The sequence below is a fragment of the Sminthopsis crassicaudata genome, chromosome 5 (assembly GCF_048593235.1).
Source record: "Sminthopsis crassicaudata isolate SCR6 chromosome 5, ASM4859323v1, whole genome shotgun sequence".
Taxonomy (NCBI): Eukaryota; Metazoa; Chordata; class Mammalia; order Dasyuromorphia; family Dasyuridae; genus Sminthopsis; species Sminthopsis crassicaudata.
In genome coordinates this window covers 288,184,465-288,206,711 of record NC_133621.1, presented here as the reverse complement: position 1 = coordinate 288,206,711, position 22,247 = coordinate 288,184,465, and the positions used below count along the sequence as shown (strand labels likewise).

Here is a 22,247-nt window from a genome sequence, read left to right as displayed (position 1 = left end):
CATTTTCTTGTTGCACGTTAAGTATTGGATTCCGAAGGTATAAAGTAACCTGGGTAGATAGACAGTAGTGCTAACAATTTACATTCACTTCCCAGTGTTCCTTCTCTGAGTGTGGTTGTTTCTGTCCATCATTGATCAGCTGGAAGTGAGTTGGATCTTCTTTATGTTGAAGATTTCCACCTCCATCAGAATACATCCTCATACAGTATCGTTGTTGAAGTGTATAGTGATTTTCTGGTTTGTTCATTTCACTCAGCATCAGTTCATGCAAGTCTCTCCAAGTCTCAGAAAGGACTTCCAAAAATGAAGTTCAGGAATAGAGCTTCCACAGGGAAGAGATAATAGAAGGCATAAAACAAAAAAGATTGGTCTAGATGATAGCTTTTGAAATGATAGCATCATAGGAAGATAGTCAATTACCCACGTTCAAATCCAGCTTCAGACATTTAACACTCATTAGCTGTATAAATCTTGATGGAATCACTGAACCCTACTTGCTTTGAAAAAATGCAAATAAAAGTCTGGTGGACTTCCTGTTTGATTAGAGCACAATTCAGGAAGTTGCCATTTTGTTCACAGCCGAATAATGAAACAAAATTCCATCTCTATGCTGATCTCAGTGTTTATCACCTGGCATTTATAAAGCTTCCTGTTAGAAATTGTTAGAAATTGTTAGAAATAAAATTTTTCCCCTGAGGCAATTGAAGTTAAGTGACTTTCCCAGAAAGTGTTAAGTATCTGACTTAATTCAGGTCCTCCTGACTTTAGGGCTGGTGCTCTATCCATTACACCAATTAGCTTGCTTTTTAAAATAGACATAATACTATTAATCAGAGGTACTTTGCATTCACTCTAAGAATGGAATTTTGTGTATCTAAAATGCTGTTCTATACAGAATTCTTTGAATGTTCTATAACATTGTCAGAAGTGCCAATAATGACTTTTGTAAATCTCTAATCATTAGAAGTAGTCTTCTTAAATTACTGGTTTGCTTGTTTATCTTTGTTTATCAAACAAAAATAAAACCTAAGTTAAGATAAAACAGTTAAATTTTAATTGAATTTAACAAGTTTTCACTAATCCCAACCTCAGGGGGTTAAAAGGATTTGGGAGGATTGGAAAGGCTACTAGAAAAACATTTGCTTTATACTTTGTGATCTACCTAGGAAGGTTAAGCTTCTAGCTCCTTTATTGAAATAGCTTGAGCTTAAGTAAGATCCAGAACTCTTGGTGATGAATATCTATAGCACTAAATGCTTGAGAAATTGATGCTTGATTTCAGGTTGGGGTAGAAGCCAATGCTTTGGCATCATAGAACCTGGGTTGAGGCTATGTCCCTAGCTGCCCCCTTTTTAAAGCACATACTATTTGAATAGCAAATAACTCTATTTATCCAATTTATAGCAAATGAAGTCAGAGAACTTATACTTATCAGAATATACTGAACAAGTCACAAAATGAATAAGGACCTCCTTAAGGAATTTTTATCCAGAAAGATAGATTTTATCCAGAAAGTTCTAAATTCTAACCTTCCCTTTCTCTCTCAGATGGTAAACAATATCATCTTATACATGTGCGATTATGCAAGACATTTCCATATTTAGTTATTTTGTGGAAAAGGAACAAGAAAAAGAAAGTGAAAAAAAAAAAGCTTTGGTCTGTATTCACACACTATCAGTTCTTTGCAGGCAGATAGCATTTTTCATCATGAGCCCTCTGGGAGTGTCTTAGATCATTGTATTGCTGAGAATAGCTAAATCACTTAGAACTGTTCATCATATAATAATGCTGTCATGATGTACAATGTTTTCCTGATTCTGCTCACTACATTGAATAAAGACATTTTGAATGTGGGATTTATCTTACAAAAGTCACCCAGTCCAATCTGTGCCCCTTCCACAAACCATACCTGTTGTCTTCCTGGAAGATTCCAGTGAAGGTGGAATCACTATTTCTACAAGCACTGTAAAATTACATTGCAGGTCATGGAATCATAGGGTCTAGAATGAGAAGAAACATTGGAAATAATCTGACCTCATCCTTTCCTTTCATAAGTAAGGGTACCAAGAATCACTTGTCCTAAGTGATATAGGTGGATTTTGAGAACTTGCTTTCTCTGATTCAAAATCTTGATTCTATAGTGCTTTGAATGAAGAGAGATGGGGTACAGTGCAATGCAGATCATTATAGAACAATATTCCATAACATTCATATACCATAATTCAGTTATTCTCCAACTGATGGGCATCCACTCAGTTATGAAATATTATTCTATAAGAAATGATCAGCAGGATGATTTCAGAGAGGCCTGGAGAGACTTACATGAACTGATGCTAAGGGAAATGAGCAGAACCAAGAGAACATTGTACACAGCAACAACAAAATTGATAGACATGGTGATTCAGACCAGTTCCAATGGTCTTGTGCACCTTGAGAGAGTATGGATCACAACATAGTAGTTTCACCATTTTTGTTGTTTGCATTTTGTTTTCTTTTTCCTTTTTGATTTTTCTTTTGTAGCATGCTAATTGTGCACATGCTTAACATTGGATTCACATTGGATTAACATTGGGAGAAAGGGAATAGAAAAAAAATGGAACACAAAGTTTTGTGGGGATGAATGTATACGTTTTAAAAATCAAGCTTTAATTTAAAAAATAAGCTTTACTTGTTAGCTCTTTGAGCGCTTTGCTTATATGCAATATATACATATACAGACATTGAGATCTATTCTGTCTACATGATTTTTGTGGGTTTGATCATATATTGCAGTGGTTTATCTCTTCTGTATCTCTTGGAATCACAGGGTAATAAACTCTAGCAGATAGGACTAAGTTGTAAACTTTCGTGATTCAGTTAACTCATCTGGATGACAGAATTCCTCTCTACCAATCAAGTCATCCCACACATTCTCTTTTTATATTATCTAGGATTACAACAGGAAACTATATTCACAGAAGCTGTCATTTGTCATCCAGCTCTTCTGGTGATTACTCATATATACTTATGTATATGCTCATGTACTCTAATCCTTCTGATGGAACTGGGGCATAAATCTTAACCATATATTAATACATAAGGTTTCCAAATGGAGGCCACATTGTTATCACCTTTCTTGTGAAATAAAATGTTACTAGAAAGCTTCCACTCCTCAAGACATAGTTATATTTATGTGAGCTGTTGCTAAAATGTATCACTCCTCCTTCCAAGATCGTTTTCAGGGCTTAATGCCACATGGTTCAAGAGTTGTATTATCACGCAGTTTACAATGAAAGTCCAGAAGCATAGTACTTTTACCTTGTTTTGTTTGCTTTTTCTTTGTTATCTTCTCCCTTTTGGTTTGTTTTTCTTGCACAACATGACAAATATGTAAATGTTTAAAAAGATAGCACATGTTGACCCTATATGTTGTTGCTTGCTATCTGGGGAAGGGGGAAGGTAACAGGAGGTAGGGAGAAGCATTTGGAGCACAAAGTTTTATAAAACTGAATATTAAAACTATATGTGTATTTGGAAAAAAAATACTATTTATTGAAGGGAAAGCTTTTACTGAAATAGTAGTTATTGAAGAGATGGCATATTGTAAACATTGGAATCAAAGGAACTAGGTTCAAATCCCAACTCTGAATAATTCCAATTATCTGACCTTGTTAGCATGTCACTTGACCTTTCTAAGCTTCAGTTCCTTTTGTAAAATTCAAACCTTAGACAAGATCTCAGGTTCCTTCAAATTTGTAAGTATGTGTGTTGTGTGTGTGTTGATGATGATTGGGTTTAAGTAAAATCCCAGGATCACACACCTAGGAAGTACAAAATGTCTAAGGCCAAATATGAACCAATGTTCTATCCACTGCTCCATCTAGCTTATATGTAAATATGTAAATGCTAAAATTTTGAAGGTCATCTAATCAATCCCAGAAGTCTCCATTTATTTAGAACCATGATTTGATTCCCCGAACCCAAATGAAAAGCTTTTCCCACTGAAGTTTTGTGAGATATCATTTTTAAGGAGTTGGAAAGTTCAGATTTCATGGGGATGTATTTATTTTTCCTGCAGCCACAGGACTCAATTTGTGGGGCGTAATTCTTGGCACAGGAGTGATCTGCATCTTCTACAGCTCAATGGTAAGATTATCTTCAATTTCCACCGGACATTGCTGATTACTTATACAGTTATCACTTCTACATCATTGTGATTTTGATATATTGTGCATTGGCATATGAAATTAGATGGGAATGTTGGGAGTTTTGTGGAAATCACAAAGAGGACACAAATTTAGAAACTCAGAAATACATAAATTATATACACAATATAAACATGTTTTATCTGTTAAACCATAATAATTCAGGCCAAAATTTTTTTTACATAGATTTTTCAGATTCTGTGAGTGACGTACTCCTAACTCCCATGACTTGGTAACATTTAAAGGTCTCCTGACCAAAAACCCTACTATATCTTGTACTCTAAACCTTACAGGTGTTCATAAGGAAATATTGTAGTGTTTATTTTTGACACTAATGGGAAGAGATTATTCCCTTTTTTGGGAGGGGGGGGGAGGAATCCTGGATTCCTTTACAAATTGCTGGATTTTTTTCCTAGTAAGGATTAGAATTATATGGGATTTCTCCTTAAGCTGAACTCAGGACTTGGTTTAAAATTCCTGTGTGACCATAGGAAGGTCAAGTCTCTGGGCTGCAGTTGTATCATTTATAGAATGAGTGATCTCAAAATGTTCCTTTTAGTTCATATCTATGATCCTATAATAGGAATGGCAATATGTAATATAAGTCAACAATATGATTAATGTAACAGAAATAATACATTGTTATGTGATTCAAACATATGCTATATTTTATATAATAGATTTTGGCACATTTTTATGATGTAATTATCATATAAAATGCTACAGATGATATACAATTTTGTATCATAATGTATAGTATAATGTTATGTGATGCATTGCATTATATTGCATGACATATATATTATACATACATTACAACAATATAATATGTTATATAACATACAACCACATAGAGCTTATAACCATAGGTATTTATTGGTAGACGGGACATTTACATTGTCACATACAGATTTGTGTATGTGATAAATATTTGTGTGCTATGTATGCTAAATTATATTAAATATATGATTTTTTATAACACAAAATATTCTTTCTCCAAAAGGGTGGGTTCAAAGCTGTCGTCTGGATACATGTTTTCCAAGCTGGGATCAAGGTTGCTGGAATCTTTGCCGTGATCATACAGGGTACTATAGTTGAAGGTGGAATCAGCAATGTCCTAAACAATTCCTATCATGGAGGAAGATTAAATTTCTGGGAGTAAGTTTCCATTTTTCATTGGGAATACATGTGTGTTTTCAAGATAAATCTTCAATTTAAAAATGGCTTTAAGGATGGCATGTAGTTCATCAGCAAGCACTTGGCATGCCAGGTCTTGTGCCTTGCACAGGGAAAATAATATGGAAAGATTGAAAGAGGCTGCCCTCAAGGAGCTTACATTCTAATGGGGGAGACATTATACATAGAAGTAGAAAAGGATAAATAAGCTAGGATTTAGTTGATATGCCGTGGACCCCATGTTTTAGGGTAAAGAATCAGGATGGAATCAAAAACCACTTCTGATATTTGTCACTTTTATGGCCATAGGCTAGGGAAATGACTTTTTCACCTTAATTTTCTACAAAATAAGGATGACACCATTAGTGTTTTCTAAAAGACAACATAAATTTATTTATAGGGTTGGCCTTGAGGTATGAATATTTGGGTTCAAATAATGACTCTAACCTATTCTTAGCTGTGAACTTGGTCATAATTTTCCTGTGGCCCAAGCAACTCCCTAAGGCTAAAGATTTGTAGATGAGTTGCCAATCTGGATTGGTGGAGAGTATTTTTATGTTGGGATTTCCTTATACTAAAGAAATCACCAAAGTCCTGACTTTAAGAAATAGATCTTAGAATAATTATGAGAATCAAATGATCATGAATTTGAAACATGTATAGATGTGAATGTCAGAGAAATGTCATCCATTGCCATTAGAAAAGAGGACAGCTAGATGACTTGATGGATAGAGCACTGGCCCTGGAATCTTGTCTTCAGACAAGATTTTAGTTACTAGATGTGTGACCCTAAGCAAGTCACTTAAGCCCAGTTGCCTTGCCAAAAAAAAATGCTATCTGGGAGATTGTAAGATTATAACTTTTTATAGATGACATATTTAAAGGTTGGAAGTTCCCAGATTTTTCTTCCAGTTTTTCCTCATTCATTGAGCTATTTGATATTCACAATTACCCACATGAAGTCACACAGAACATTTTTCCAGGGGAGGGGAGAATAATGGGATACTCTGGGAGAATGTCCTTTGAATTTGTCATAGAGACAAAAAAGCTTTACACAGGCTGATGTAGATTATGGGAGAGTGTACAATATTCTGAAGGGAAATTTTGAAGATACAAAGAAAAACACTTCTGATTTATAGCAAAATAAGTAGCCACTCTCTGAGAAAAATAAATACATGAATGATTAGAGCATATTGGTGCTGGAGGATCCTCTGGCAAGAGGATCATTGTATAATTCCATCATTTTACAGATGAGGAAACATGTTGTCCCATAGCTAACAAATGGTGGGATCTGAATCAAACTCTGGTTTCAGTGCTCTTTACTTTGTTCCCTAGAACCTCTTGTAAGCCAAATGCCTTATTTTTTAGACAGGGAAACTGAGGAAAATTATAGTTTAATAATCATAAGACCAGCCTCCCCTACCATTATGTATCAAATTTCAGTGGGAATTTTACTGATCAATGTGAAACCTTTGGGCAGTGTTCATTTCCTCCTGTAGTCTAACTTGCTTTCTGTTTTGTGTTTTTTTCTATTTTATTTTAGCTTCAATCCCAATCCTCTTCGAAGGTATACCTTCTGGACCATTATCATTGGTGTGGTACTATCACCTGGCTCAGTGTCTTTGGTATTAATCCAGCTCAAGTTCAGCGGTACAACTCCTGCAAAAGCCGATTCCATGCAAAACTGTAAGAGCTATTCCAGTATACTATATCATATATAAGTTAAAATATAACAATTATATAATTATATTTATAACATTATATTAATATTATATTAATTTAATTATTATATTAGATCTCATATAATTATTTATATATTTATTAATTAATTTATATTAATTAAATATAATTATATTTATAATTATATTTATATAATTAATGATAATGATGAGGGACAGACAATGAGGACAAGCATTAGAGTTAGTAAAATTGTATCTTGCTTCTTTTTTTTTTTTTTTTTTTTTTTTTTTTGAGGCTGGGGTTAAGTGACTTGCCCAGGGTCACACAGCTAGGAAGTGCTAAGTGTCTGAGACCAGATTTGAACTCGGGTCCTCCTGAATTCAGGTCTGGTGCTCTATCCACTGCGCCACCTAGCTGCCCCTGTATCTTGCTTCTAATGTATATTAACTGGGCAAATTAATTTCTCAGATCCTTAGTTCTTTGCCTAAGAAAGGCAAAGACATAGTTACAGGTACAATCCCATATCTTACAAAATGAGGAAACTGAGGCTCAGATAGGTTGAGGTTCGCCCAAGTTCATGCAAATGTCAAAAGTGAAATATGAACACAGGTCTTTGAACAAATCAATCAAGTATCTTGCCACTGGATATAGATGGGTCAGGAGGAGAAGGTGAGGCTGACTTTGCACAGTCCTGCCTCACTTAAATCTAGTTCAATTGCATGTTAAGATGTCTCCTTCATGATGTTGTGGTCCTCAACAACGAAGGACAAATAACCTGTGAATAGTAGTGCTGCTCCACCAGCTTTCTGACGGGACCAGGAATACCTTTATTTGAAAGTAGTTGGTTTATATCTTTGAGTCAGAGGAGTGAACGCATTTTGAGGAATAGAAGTCAACCAGTTTAAAGGCATGGAAATGAGAGATTGAACAAATGCCTTGTATGTGGAAGAGATAAGACCATTGTTTGGATAGTAGAAAAGAAAGGATAAATGGGTTGGAAGATGAAAGGGGGGCCAGATTATAAAGAGCTGGCTTTATTATAAAGCAAATGGCTTTATTTGGAGCAAATGTTTGGTAAAAAGAAATAGGGTTTATTGGGGCCAATTAATGGAGCATTTTTTTTACCCCCCAGTGTTTGACCTTCCTTTAATGGAGCATTTTGAATGCCAGATTACTGGAACACAATAATTTATATGCTAGTCTAAGGGAAAATAAGAGGGCTGTATGTATTTTTGAGTAGGGGATATCTGATCTTCACATAAAACTTCAGGTTGGGATCTGCCTTTGAGGAAAGTCACTTTGGAAGCTATGTGGAGAACATACTGGAGTGGGGAGACCCCTTGTGACTGGAAGACCAATTAGGAAGCTATTGGAATAATTTAGGAGAGAGATGAAAGTCTACTGGAGAGCAGGTTGCAGATGGTAGAAGTATTGTGGAGGGAGAAATGGCAAGACTTAGCAAGTGATTGGATATAGGAATTGAAGGAGAATTAGGAGTTGAGGGTGTTGCTAAGATTAGGAAAAAGGTCAGTTTAAGAGGGTGGGTTTCTTTTCTTTCTGTATAGCACTGGAGGGAAGCACTGGAAAGAATAATTGTCATTAATAAAATTCAATCAAATGAGCTGTAATCTTTTTTTTTAAATTTATTTTTTATAATATTATCCCTTGTATTCATTTTTCCAAATTATCCCCCCCTCCCTCTATTCCCTCCCCCCGATGACAGGCAATCCCATACATTTTACATGTGTTACAATATAGTCTAAGTACAATACATGTGTGTGAATATCATTTTCTTGTTGCACAATAAACATTAGATTCCGCAGGTACATGTAACCTGGGCAGACAGATATTAGTGCTAACAATTTACATTCACTTCCCAGTGTTTCTTCTCTGGGTGTAGCTACCTCTGTCCATCATTGATCAACTGGAAGTGAGTTGGATCTTCTTTATGTTGAAGATTTCCACTTCCATCAGAATACATCCTCATACAGTATTGTTGTTGAAGTGTACAGCGATCCCCCGGTTCTGCTCATTTCACTCAGCATCAGTTGATTTAAGTCTCTCCAGGCCTCTCTGCACTCCTCCTGCTGGTCATTTCTTACAGAACAATATTCCATAACCTTCATATACCATAATTTACCCAACCATTCTCCAACTGATGTACATCCATTCATCTTCCAGTTTCTAGCTACAACAAAAAGAGCTGCCACAAACATTTTGGCACATATATGTCTCTTTCTGCTCTTTAGTATTTCTTTGGGATATAAGCCCAGTAGTAGCGCTGCTGGGTCAAAGGGCATGCACAGTTTGATAACCTTTTGGGCATAATTCCAGATTGCTCTCCAGAATGGCTGGATTCTTTCGCAACTCCACCAGCAATGTATTAGTGTCCCAGCTTCCCCACATCCCCTCCAACATTCATCATTATTTGTTCCTGTCATCTTAGCCAATCTGATAGGTGTGTAGTGGTATCTCAGAGTTGTCTTAATTTGCATTTCTCTGATCAGTAGTGATTTGGAACACTCTTTCATGTGAGTAGATATAGTTTCAATTTCTTCATCTGAGAATTGTCTGTTCACATCCTTTGACCATTTATCAATTGGAGAATGGTTCGGTTTCTTATAAATTAGGGTCAGTTCTCTATATATTTTGGAAATGAGACCTTTATCAGAACCTTTAACTGTAAAAATATTTTCCCAATTTGTTACTTCCCTTCTAATCTTGTTTGCATTAGTATTATCTGTACAGAAACTTTTTAGTTTGATGTAATCAAAATCTTCTATTTTGTGATCAATAATGATCTCTAGTTCTCCTCTGGTCATAAATTCCTTCCTCCTCCACAGGTCTGAGAGGTAGACTATTCTCTGTTCCTCTAATCTATTTATTATCTCATTCTTTATGCCTAAATTTTTGATCTTATCTTGGTATATGGTGTTAAGTGTGGATCCATATCTAATTTCTGCCATACTAATTTCCAGTTTTCCCAACAGTTTTTTCCGAATAATGAATTTTTATCCCTAATGTTGGTATCTTTGGGTTTGTCAAAGATTAGATTGCTATAGATGTACCCTTTTTTGTCCTTTGTATCTAATCTGTTCCACTGATCTACCGGTCTATTTCTTAGCCAATACCAAATGGTTTTGGTGATTGCTGCTATATAATATAGCTTTAGATCAGGTACACTTAGACCACCTTCCTCTGAGTTTTTTTTCCATTAGTTCCCTTGCAATTCTCGACCTTTTATTCTTCCATATGAATTTTGTTGTTATTTTTTCTAGGTCATTGAAATAGTTTCTTGGGAGTCTGATTGGTATAGCACTAAATAAATAGATTAGTTTGGGGAGTATTGTCTTCTTTATTATATTCGCTCGGCCTATCCAAGAGCATTGAATGTCTTTCCAATTATTTAAATCTGATTTTATTTTTGTGGCAAGTGTTTTGTAATTTTTCTCATATAATTCCTGACTTTTCTTTGGTAGATGGATTCCCAAATACTTTATACTCTCAACATTTGTTTGGAATGGAATTTCTCTTTGTATCTCTTGCTGTTGTATTTTGTTAGTGATATATAAAAATGCCGAGGATTTATGTGGATTTATTTTGTATCCTGCCACTTTGCTGAAATTTTGAATTATTTCTAGTAGCTTTTTAGCAGAGTTTTTGGGGTTCTCTAAGTATACCATCATGTCATCTGCAAAAAGTGATAGTTTGATTTCCTCATTTCCTACTCTAATTCCTTGAATCTCTTTCTCGGCTCTTATTGCTGAGGCTAGCATTTCTAGTACTATATTGAATAGTAATGGTGATAGTGGGCAACCTTGTTTCACTCCTGATCTTACTGGGAAAGGTTGCAGTTTATTTCTATTGCATATTATGCTTACTGAAGGTCTTAAATATATGCTCCTGATTATTCTAAGGAATAGTCCATTTATTCCTATACTCTCAAGAGTTTTTAGTAGGAATGGATGTTGGATTTTGTCAAATGCTTTTTCTGCATCTATTGAGATGATCATATGGCTTCTTATTAATTTGATTATTAATATGGTCAATTATATTAATAGTTTTCCTAATATTAAACCAGCCCTGCATTCCTGGAATAAATCCTACTTGATCATAGTGTATTATCCTGGAGATGATTTTTCTTTCTCAGTTTTCGCAAATGAGCTGTAACCTTTAAGAACTTGCTTAATTTCTCTGGGCCTCAATTTACTTTTCTGTAAAATGAGGAAATTGGTAAAGATTGTATCTTGCTTCCCTTCCAGCTCTAGGGCTATGAAATTATAACCATGCTTCCAAAAAATTATGGTAAATATTATAAATAATAATTTTAAAGCTTTTTATTTTCAAAATATATATATGGATGATTTTTAACATTCATCTTTATAAAACCTTGAGTTGTAATTTTTCTCAAGTGTAATATAGATTGCTTTTTTTAAAAATAGGTTTTTATTTTTCAAAATACATGCAAAGATAGTTTTCAACATTCACCCTTGCAAAACCTTGTGTTTTTCACTCTCCCTCCCCATCTCTCCCCTATTCAACAAGTAATCCAATATAGGTTAAACATGTATAATTTTTCTAAACATTTCCATAGTTGTCATGTTGCACTTAGCTTGCTCTTTTGAGAGAGAAAGTGCCGTTCTAACCTGGATTCAAATATAGCAGCATGACTTGGACCAAATCACCTCACCTTTTTTTAAAAAAATGAACAAATGCTTATTTTGTGCCGCTCCTGTTTCCCCATTAAAAAGCAAGAAATAACCTTTGCAACAAATGAGCAAGTAGGACAAAATTTTCTCATTGGCCATGTCCAAAAATGTGTATTTTGCAAGTTGAATAAATCTTTTAGGTGAGGGTCAGCATTCTTCACCACTCATTTAGTCATGATATTGAGCAGAATTCTCCTGGTTGTGCTCATTTCACTCTGTTCCTGTAAGTCTTCTCAAAGTTCTCTGAAATTATCTCTTTGCTTTATAGAGCAAAATGCCTTCATAGTCAACTCATCTGTTTTCCTTCATTAGATGCTGTTATAAAGAGAAATGCTGATACTAGAGTAAACCAAGCAAATTTTCTTTTTCCAACTAAATGGTTTATTCATTTGCTTAATTAATTTTTATTCCCATTTATTTATTTGCTTAATGAAGCATGGAAGCAAAAGTAAGGCTTGTTTTTTCCTCTAGGTGATGTTTTTTAAAAACTCTGGCATGTTAATGATATTTTATTTATTTTTTGTAGGTCCCTTTATTTAAATCTTATAGGATGCTGGGGAGTTCTTGGCTGTACAACATTGTGTGCTCTTGTCCTTTATTCAAGATATCATGACTGTGATCCTTGGACTGCAAAGAAAGTGTCAGCACCAGACCAGGTTCAGTATTTCATATTTTATAAAAAACATTTTAAAATATTTTTATTTTTATAATATAATATAATATAATATAATATAATATAATATAATATAATATAATATAATATAATATAATATAATATAATATAATATAATATAATATAATATAATATAATATAATATAATTTATTTATAATTATAATTATATTATATTATATTTTTTATTTTATAAACATTAGCCATAGATTATGAAATAGCTAGGCACACTAGAAACTATTAAGATTGGGCAAATTTATATATTATATTTTATTTGGATATGTGTACATATATCCAAATGATGAATCCTAGGTATAAAAATGTGGAAACCTGAAGAAGATATTAAAAGAAATTGATATTTCTGGCTGAACAAGTATAATAGATCAGCCTCTGAATCAAATGGCTCAGATTTAAAACATCTTTGAAAGTTCAGTGTACTTAACACTTATGAAGCTTCTAGGGCAATTTTTCAATAGAATTGAATATTTTTCTTTTGTGTGTTCTCTTTTGTTTTTATATAATTTTCATTTCTGAATGAATCACTCCTTTCCACCCAACCTCTTGTAACAAAGAATCTTTAGCAGCATTTTTTCAAATTCATGTAAAGATAGTTTTTAACATTCACCTTTGGAAAATCTTTTCTCCCTTTCCTCTCCCTCCAAGACAGCAAGCAATTCAATGTAGATTAAACATGTGCATTTCTTCTAAATATATTTCCACATTCATCATGCTGTACAAGAAAAAAATCAAAAAGGAAAAAAGAAATAAAAAATAAACAACAAAAAGAAGTGAAAATACTGTTAGTCACATTCAGTCTTCATAGTTCTCTCTGGATGTGGATGGCTTTTCTATCACAAGTCTTGGATTTGCTTCATTGTTGCCAACTTTTCAACAACCCCCTCCAACCCATACACAACAAAAGAAATCAAACTTTCTTTTGCAACGTGATAAATGTGGAAATAATGTACATTAGAATTGGCTTACTTGCTTTCTTGAGGAAGATAAGAGAGAAAGGGAGGGAATCAAAAAAGGGTTAATCAAAATGTTCTTTTATAGTATTTTTCTACTATTCATCATTTCCATTGGTTGACCTGACAAGAGGTACCTGTGTTCCATTGGGCTACTCTTGTAGAAACCATCTTTAGAAAGTTATTCACAAGTCAGAGAGAATCAGGATTTTTCTGGAAGATGAGGAAAACATTTTGGGGACAGCTGTTTTATCTTCAGTAAATTTTGTCACATTACATTACATTGCCCATATTGGGGTACTTGAATATAATGGCACATTATTTCTATAACATTTTGTATTATAATGTGTAGTAATGTGAGTAATATGTAATTTCTGATTAATTCTGAAGGAAATGAGCTTGATAAACAGAAGCAGGGAGAAAATTTATTCTATACAAAGTAAAATAAGCAGAGCCAGAAAAAGTGTGTGTGTGTGTGTGTGTGTGTGTGTGTGTGTGTGTGTGTGTGTGTACACAATGACTATGATTATTTAATGCTATAATTTAAGTTTAAAAATCAATCACAAAATATTCAAAACTGAATATTGCAAATTTAAAAATAAGTTTGGTTATAAAGAAAATATGAGAAGACAGTTTTTCCTCACTTCATTCCTTGGGCCAAAAGGGTAGAGGGGGTATAGGAGGAGCAAGGCTGGAGGGAAGTATTCAGAACAAAAATCTATCAAATCTATATCAAATTTAAAACCTATTTAAAAGCAAAATATTCATCCATTTAAAATAGCTCATTCTCTGACCATACTAGATAAATGAGAAATTGATTTCCTTCAATGATTATAAATTCATTTCTATAAGGGCCAACATTAATAAACTTTGGACTTTTTCAGCTCATTCCCTATTTGGTATTGGACATCCTACGAGATTTTCCAGGACTACCAGGACTCTTTGTGGCATGTATATATAGTGCAACATTGAGGTATGAACATTATGTAATAAATGAAGTGCAATTTTTTTTGGGGGGGGGAGTGCTTTGTAAAGATCTTTCATGAGTTCAAGATTCCAGCAATAGGAATGATAAGCTTGTAACTTAGATGGTAGACTGATACCTTCACAGGCATATATATATTCTCTATATCTTTTATATATGGTCTTCAATATTTGCTCTAACCAAGAAACATCTCAAGTTTATATATAGTTGACCAGTATCTTTGGATGACTTCTATATCTGTATTACTCCTATCAGAAGTTGTTCTATCCCTAAGCTCCTAATTCTCATAATTTTTCCATATTTCCAGTGAGATTTCAATAATTTTATGTCAAATTTTTCACTTTTTTCACTATCAAAAAACAGATGCATGAGTTGTATGGCTCAGAAGTATGAAATAGTAGATAGTAGATAGAATGCAAGAGTCAAAAAGATCTCCATCCAGAACTGATGCTTCCTAGCTTTTGTGATTCAAAGCGTAACATTTGACATCTCTGGGTTGTGCTCAGTGTGTGGATCAGATGTGATCCACCTTTCCTACACTCTGTTTTGACAATCTGGTGTAAAAATATAGACCCCTTCTTTAAAAAAATGCTTTTAAATGTATAATGTAAAGTTTGATTGATGGATAGAGATCCTACAATCATGAAATCCTAGGTTATATCAGCATATAAGGATGGTTACAAAATGGGTAAAGACATGCAGAATGTAGAGTATCCATTTCTGTGAATTATACATATTTGCTGAATTTATATGTATTGATATGTATACTGAATTATATACTTATATTATATAATGAATTATTTACATTTGCTTTCTCAAGGATCCCATATTTTATGCCCAAGCTAGTTTAACTGAATTATATACTTATATTATATACTGAATTATTTACATTTGCTTTCTCAAGGATCCCATATTTTATGCCCAAGCTAGTTTAATCTTTGTGAATTATGTCTCTTGAGAACTTGGGATTCTCTGATTTCTCTTAGGGATTTATTTTAAGCATTAGAGATATGGTAGCATAGTGGAAAACTGGCCATGAAGTAAGAATGAAGTGGGGTTCAAACCCACCTACTAGTCATACTGGCTGTTGGCTATGGGCCTCTTCTGCAAAATGGGGTATTTTTATATTACATAGCTTCAGAGGTCCATTTCAGTTCAAGTGTCTGAAATCCTAGAAATAGAATAAAATATTGGACAATACCAATTTTAAAAAATTCCTGACAGTTTCTGTTTTAAATGGAGTAAAGCAAAAATTTTTCCTTTGTCTTTTCTCTAGCACCGTGTCTGCCAGTGTCAATGCTTTAGCTGCAGTAACAATTTCAGATATCATCAAACCTTTCTTCCCATCGCTCTCGGAAAAGACCATCTTTTGGCTTTGTAAAGGGACAAGTAAGTGACCGTTGACCATTTCAGTTTTTCATATAACATTCAAGAGAGGAATATCAAGCTTTTTGTCTCTGGGGACCTGACCCAGTTTGGGGGAAAAATATTTTTGCACTGACAGGGAATCCTAGAGCTAGAGGAAAGCTTAGAGGTCACCTCAGGAATTAGAGATCACAGGTCACAGGAGCTAGACAAAATTTCATTTGCTATTTAGTTTATCTCGTGTCTGAAAACTGGTGTCACTTCTCCATCATACTCAAGTGATTATCTTAAACTTCTGAAAGAAAGGATAAAATGTAGGAAGGGAATGAGAAAAAGAGAGGGAGAAAAAAGAAGGAAAGTTGGAGGGGAATGATGAAAAGAGAAAGGAAAGGAAATACAAAGGGGAAACAGAGAAGAAAGGGGAAGAGTGAGAGAAGAAAGGAAATAGCATTAATTATTTTATGTACATGACTTGGACTGCTGGGTAGTGAAGTAGAGTGATGGTCCTGAAGTCAGGAAAAGATCTGACAGTGACTAGCTGTGTGATCCTGGCCAAGTCACTGTCTCATTTGTAAAATGAGGTGGAGAAGGCAAGCTACTCCAGTATCTTCCTAGAATGGAGTCATGAAACAACATTAATGACTACATTCTAATGCAGCCCATTCCACATTCAGATAATTCTAATGGTTTCTTCTCCCCACCTCCACCCCTGTAGTCAAGGCTAATTTTTCCTCTTTGCAAATTTCAATTGCTTCTTTTGCCCTCTGGAGACAAAAATCCCTCTTCCAGGTAACAGATCCTAAAATACTTGAAGAGAACTATTAATCCCTCTAATTCTTCTAGGCTATGTAATATTAGTTTACACATGATAGATTTTTTTTAAAAAGTTGATCAATGATGGACAGAATCAACTACACCCAGAGAAGGAACACTGGGAAGTGAATGTAAATTGTTAGCACTACTGTCTATCTACCCAGATACCTTCGGAATCTAATAACGTGCAACAAGAAAATTGGATTTACACACATATATTGCATCTAGGTTATACTGTAACACATGTAAAATGTATGGGATTGCCTGTGACCTAGGGGGAGTAGAGGGAGGGAGGGGAAAATTTGGAAAAATAAATACAAGGGATAATGTTATAAAAAAAATTACTCATCATATATACTGTCAAAAAATTTTATAATTATAAAATTTTTTAAAAAAATCTATCATGTGTAAACTAATCTCTCTGGATGAATCTATTTTCATCATAAGTCTATTAGGATTATCTTCATTGTTGAAAAGAGCCATGTCCTATCACAATTGATCATCACATAATCTTGCTGTGGCTGTGTATAATGTTGTCTTGATTCTGCTCACTTCACTCAGCATCAGATCATGTAAATCTCTTCAGGCTTTTCTGAAATAATCTTGTTCATCAATTGTGGTTATTGTTGGCCCTTCTGTTTTTTGTTTGTTTGTTTGTTTGTTTGTTTGTTTGTTTTTTGTTTTATTTATAAGATATATGCATGGGTAATTTTTCAGCATTGACCTTTGCAAGCTCATCATTTTTTATAGAACAATAATATTCCATAACATTCATAAACCATCACCCAACAGTTTCTTGCCACTACAAAAAGGGCTGCTGCAAACATTTTTGCACATGTGAGTCCTTTCCCCTTTTTTATGATCTCTTTGATCATACACTGCTAGCTGGATCAAAGGGAATGCACAATTTTTAGTCTCAGGCCATATGAACTCAGATTTTTTTGACTTCAGGCCCTATTACTCACCATTTAGTCTACCTATTTACAATCCAATCTCTTTGCTTCAACTGTCTGGTTTTACAGATGAAGAAACTGAGTCTCAGAGAGGTTAAGAAATTACACAAAGGCAGCAGAGATAAGGTTCTGTTCATATACGATGGGGCAAAAACTAGAAGCAGTACAGAAGCTTTATCTTAGACCAAGCAAGAATGAATGAGATCTCAACTAGGGTAATTGGAGCTTTATGTAGAGAAGGTGTGAGGGATATTATAGAGATCAATAGACCTTGAATGTTAAATGAATATAAGTAGTGTTATTTATATATATATAGAAATGGGCAAAGCTAACTTGAGGTTTTAAATCTGGATGATGTAAGAGAATAGTGGTTTCAACAGGAACTTTGTGGAGGGTAATTATTTGGAATCCCACAGTGATATAATTTCATCTTTATCAAAAGAGGAAGAACTAAGCCAGGAACTACCAAAAGCCAGGGAGGAATATGTCTTATTTTGAAGAAGTGATGTATATCCAAGTAATGGATAACTTGGTTAATGAATGTTTGCTGGCTTGACTCTAAAGTAGCAATTGCCACACATGTTGTGGCAGTCTCAACCCATTAATCAACAAACATTTATTAGATACCCAATATGTGCCAGGTGTTATGCACAAAAGTTCTGGTCCCAATGACTTTATGGTCTGCTGAGGTGATAGCAATCTTATTACTTCTCCCCTGGACTATTGAAATAGCCTAATTGTTTTCTAGTCCTCAAGTGGAGAGTCCAAAAAGGTATGTCCATAACTCCAGTTTTCTGATTGGTCTATCTATGCAAGGGTCTGTCCATCCTCTACCCAGATGTCAAAGTTTTGGTCTCATCATATTGGCTGCCTACTCAATTTTTAAGGGTTCCTCCTTCTAGGTTCAAATATAAATTTTTTGGTCTAGCATATCAGTCTCTTCACAACTGTATCCTTTTCTCTTGTAATCATCTTAGGCTTTATTCCCCTTAATGCATCATTATGTCTATCCATTTTGTTCTCCTTGCTGTTACTTGCTCATGATATTACATATTTGAAGTGTTTTTTCCTTTCTTACCTCGAAATATTTGGTTTCTTTCAAGACAGAGTTAAAACCTTCTCTAGGAAGAGAACTGGGAACTGCTGGTGTTCTCTCTCTAAAATTACCTCTATGCATATATTGTCATCCTTATTAGAATATAATAGGATAGAATGTTTTTGTTTTTGTCTTTATATCCCCAACATCCAACAGAATTCCCTGGTACTTATTAAGCACTTATATTTATTGATTTTTGACTAATCCTGAAGTACAAACCTCAGGAGTCTTATCTATCAATTTTGCATAGACTTAGGAAAACAGATCCATGTTTTTTCTTTTTTTTTTTTTACCTACTTTTATCTATAATGGCCAGCCTTCAGGTCAGTCTCTAGGTTTTCTCTAGGTGTGAAATCTTTGAATGTATTACTTAGAGAATGTTAAATCATCTGCATCAAAATGATTTGGACTTTGTTTCCCCAGGTTTGTTTTATGGACTTCTGTGCATTGGAATGGCAGGTTTGGCATCTCTTTTGGGAGCATTGTTACAGGTAACACTTTTGTAGAACGTTCATAAGTCATCTTGTTAATATATATACTGTAGATTTTCTTTGGGGTTTTGTGGAAATGATCTTCACTGAATCCTGCCATGCTATTGTTCAAGGTATCATCCTAAAGATCTTTCCTTAGTCAAACTCCAAGAAAAATGCTGTTTATCTCTACCTTCTCTCTGATTTCTCAACTCTTTGTAGTCTGGCTTCTGACCTCATTTAACTGAAATCACTTTCCAAAATTGCCTTCCAAAAATTTGTTAGTTGATAAATCTGATGCTTTTCTTAGTTCTCTGCTGCATTTGGCCCTGCTAACCAAATTCATGTGTATTTTTGTCCCGCTTGTATCTTCTTACCTATCTGTCACACTACTCTTTGAATCTCCTTTTCTGGTTCAATATCCAGGCCATAAATCCTAATTTAGGTTCTGTCCAGTAGCTCTGTCCCTTTGACATGTTTTCAAATTTAGATTTATTTTCCATCAAACACTCCCATCAAACTCCTTTTCCATTTTGGAGAATTCACTGTTACTGGTCTCTAATCCATCCTTTTCTGTTCAAATTGGAAAACTAGCTTCTCACAGCTAATCCGCGGCATTTTATTCTCCTTATAGGTAGCAGTCACTATTTTTGGTGTGATTGGTGGACCCCTTTTGGCCATATTTACTTTGGGCATCTTGGTCCCTTTTGCCAACTCAATAGTAAGTATAAAACATGCTTAACCTATATTGAATGTCTTGAGGAGGAGGGAAGGAGAGGGAGAAAACACGAGGAGGAATGTCTCTATATGCATTTGGAAAAATAAAATACTAGAAAAATTTAAATTAAAACTTTGAATGTTAATACTGTATCTTCCCCTTTCAAGAATAGTGGAAATTAGTAATTTTCCCCAAAGATAGTCTTTTCCTAAGAGCCTTTGGCTTTTATACCCTCTTAGTCCCATTGCCTTTTTTCTAAAGGATTTCAAGAATTGTTTGAGATAGCTCTCTAAAAGGAAGTCTTCTGGGACTTTTTTGAAGATTTTAAAAAAGATTTTAAGATAAAGCAAATGCCATATTGTCATCTCTGACTTTTATGCTCTTTCCACTATAGCATTCATTCTTAGGTATATACCACTGTAATTTTGCTGCATATACATACTTTCTCTTCCTGGTAGAAGGGAAGCTCCTTGAAAGGAAGGCGCTATTTCATTTTTATTTTGTATACCCATTGCCTCACTTGGTACTTTGCAGGCACTGAATAAATGTTGACTGATAAATATACATGCCAGGTACTTTGCTGGGTTGTAGGGATTCACTGAACAAAATGCCTGTTTCAGACCTCTGTTATATTCAATTATACTTTAAGATGAATGTAAGAATTTTAGCTTTAAATACTACTGTTAATCATACTAACCAATATCTAATCTGCCAGTGTCTGGAGCTGAACAGTGCAGACCAGGCAAGAATGAGGAAGCAAACAGAAGTTTAATTTATTTGTGAGGAAAATGGCTTGCCAGTGGAGTCTTCTTTAGTAAGGAAGAAAAGAAACTAGACACAGATTGCTTTCTTTTCCTCCAAAGAGGGGAGGGAGTTAAAAAAAATTTACAAGATAATTTTATCATCTGAAATAAATAGTTTGTATACAGTTGATTTGCTATTTCATGTTCAGTCATAATTATGAAAATCCTTGCTAATAATTAATTTAATAAATTTTAAAATAAATTTTTTATTTAAAATAATAGCTTTTTATTTTCAAAATACATATAGTTTTCAACATTCCCCTCTGCAAAACTTTGTCTTTCCAAGTTTTTCTTCCTCCCTTTCCCTAACCCCTTGCCCTAGACAGCAAGCAATGTTAAACATGTGTAATTCTTCTATGTTTATTTTCACATAAAATTTTCTTTTGAAAAAGAAACTAATGTTTTCCTCTCATTTCTATTTTACAGGGGGTTTTTGTAGGGCTTATTTCTGGATTTATCACTTCCCTCTGGGTTGGAATCGGAGCTCAACTATATCCCCCACTTCCAGAGCACAATTTACCTTTGAAACTTGTTACTGATGGCTGTGACATGAACTTGAACACAACAGTAGGAGCTCCATTGTCTCCAAATGCTTTTGAAATTCAAAATGTTGAAAGGTATTGAAATATATTTCATAATGTCACTTTAATACTTAAGTAACAGAAAACAGAAGACTCCTTAGGGTTTTAATAACTGATAATACACTTTGGATTGATGATTATTTTGCTTCACTACTGATATTTATTTTTTATTTTTTAATAGGATCTAGAATCTGCAGTCTCATTAATAGTTGAACACCTTGTAAAAATGCAAATCTCAATCTTTACAGCAACCTGTCCTCATCCATGTCTTCCCTTGAATACTAATCACAATCGAGGAATGAGGAACTTTTTTAGCTTACATTTTAAAATATTTTAATGAGCAAAATTCTATTTTCTCTTTTCCAATCTCCCACTGACAAACATTTCCTACCTGTTTGATCCTCATCCATATCTTCCCTTGAATATTAATTTGAGGAATCAACTTTTAAAAATTACATTTTAACCTTTAATTCCAGTTTTTTAATAAGCAAAATTCTATTCTTTTTTCTACACTCCCACTGGAAAAAATTAAAACACCTCACACAATAATCTACCTACTCTGTTCCTTATTTTTTATTGGGCTGCCTATGACAAAATGATGGCATTATTAAAAAATCTATTTTCTGCAAAAAGCCTTTCCTGATCTCTCAGTGTTGCTGCTTTCCCTTTACAATTATCTCCAATTTATTTTGGCTGCATTTTCATACATAGATGATTGCATCCTGACCCCCTCATTAGAATGTGACCTCCTTCAAAGCATAGAATATTGTTTTTTGTTTTTCTTTGCCTTTCCTTGCATCTCTAGAACTTAGCATAGAGTGTAGTCTATAATAGATATTTTATTAAATACACACACACATACACACACACATACACAAATTAATTTTCTCATTTGAATACTGAGTCCATCACTTCTTAGGAGCTAGCTCGTTTCATCAAGAGTCCTGTGGGATTGTTGTTTTGATCAGAATTCTAAAATCTTTGGATTTTTTTTTTTTTAACAAGGCTTTATGTTGTATGTTGTATATGTTCTCTTGTTTCTGCTCTTTTCACTCTGAATCTGTTAATATTGTCT

At 34.1% G+C, this 22,247-nt stretch overlaps 1 protein-coding gene across 1 annotated transcript in view; it reads left to right on the top strand.

Annotated features, from left to right (window-relative positions):
• The window catches only part of LOC141544805 (sodium-coupled monocarboxylate transporter 1-like), a 31,540-nt gene that overhangs the window by 5,153 nt on the left and 4,140 nt on the right, over positions 1–22,247 (top strand). The window contains 10 exon segments of the mRNA XM_074271365.1: positions 4,058–4,125; positions 5,188–5,342; positions 6,904–6,955; positions 6,958–7,046; positions 12,276–12,405; positions 14,273–14,361; positions 15,650–15,762; positions 19,024–19,091; positions 19,705–19,791; positions 21,018–21,208. Of these exon segments, the coding sequence (XP_074127466.1) occupies positions 4,058–4,125; positions 5,188–5,342; positions 6,904–6,955; positions 6,958–7,046; positions 12,276–12,405; positions 14,273–14,361; positions 15,650–15,762; positions 19,024–19,091; positions 19,705–19,791; positions 21,018–21,208 (1,042 nt within the window).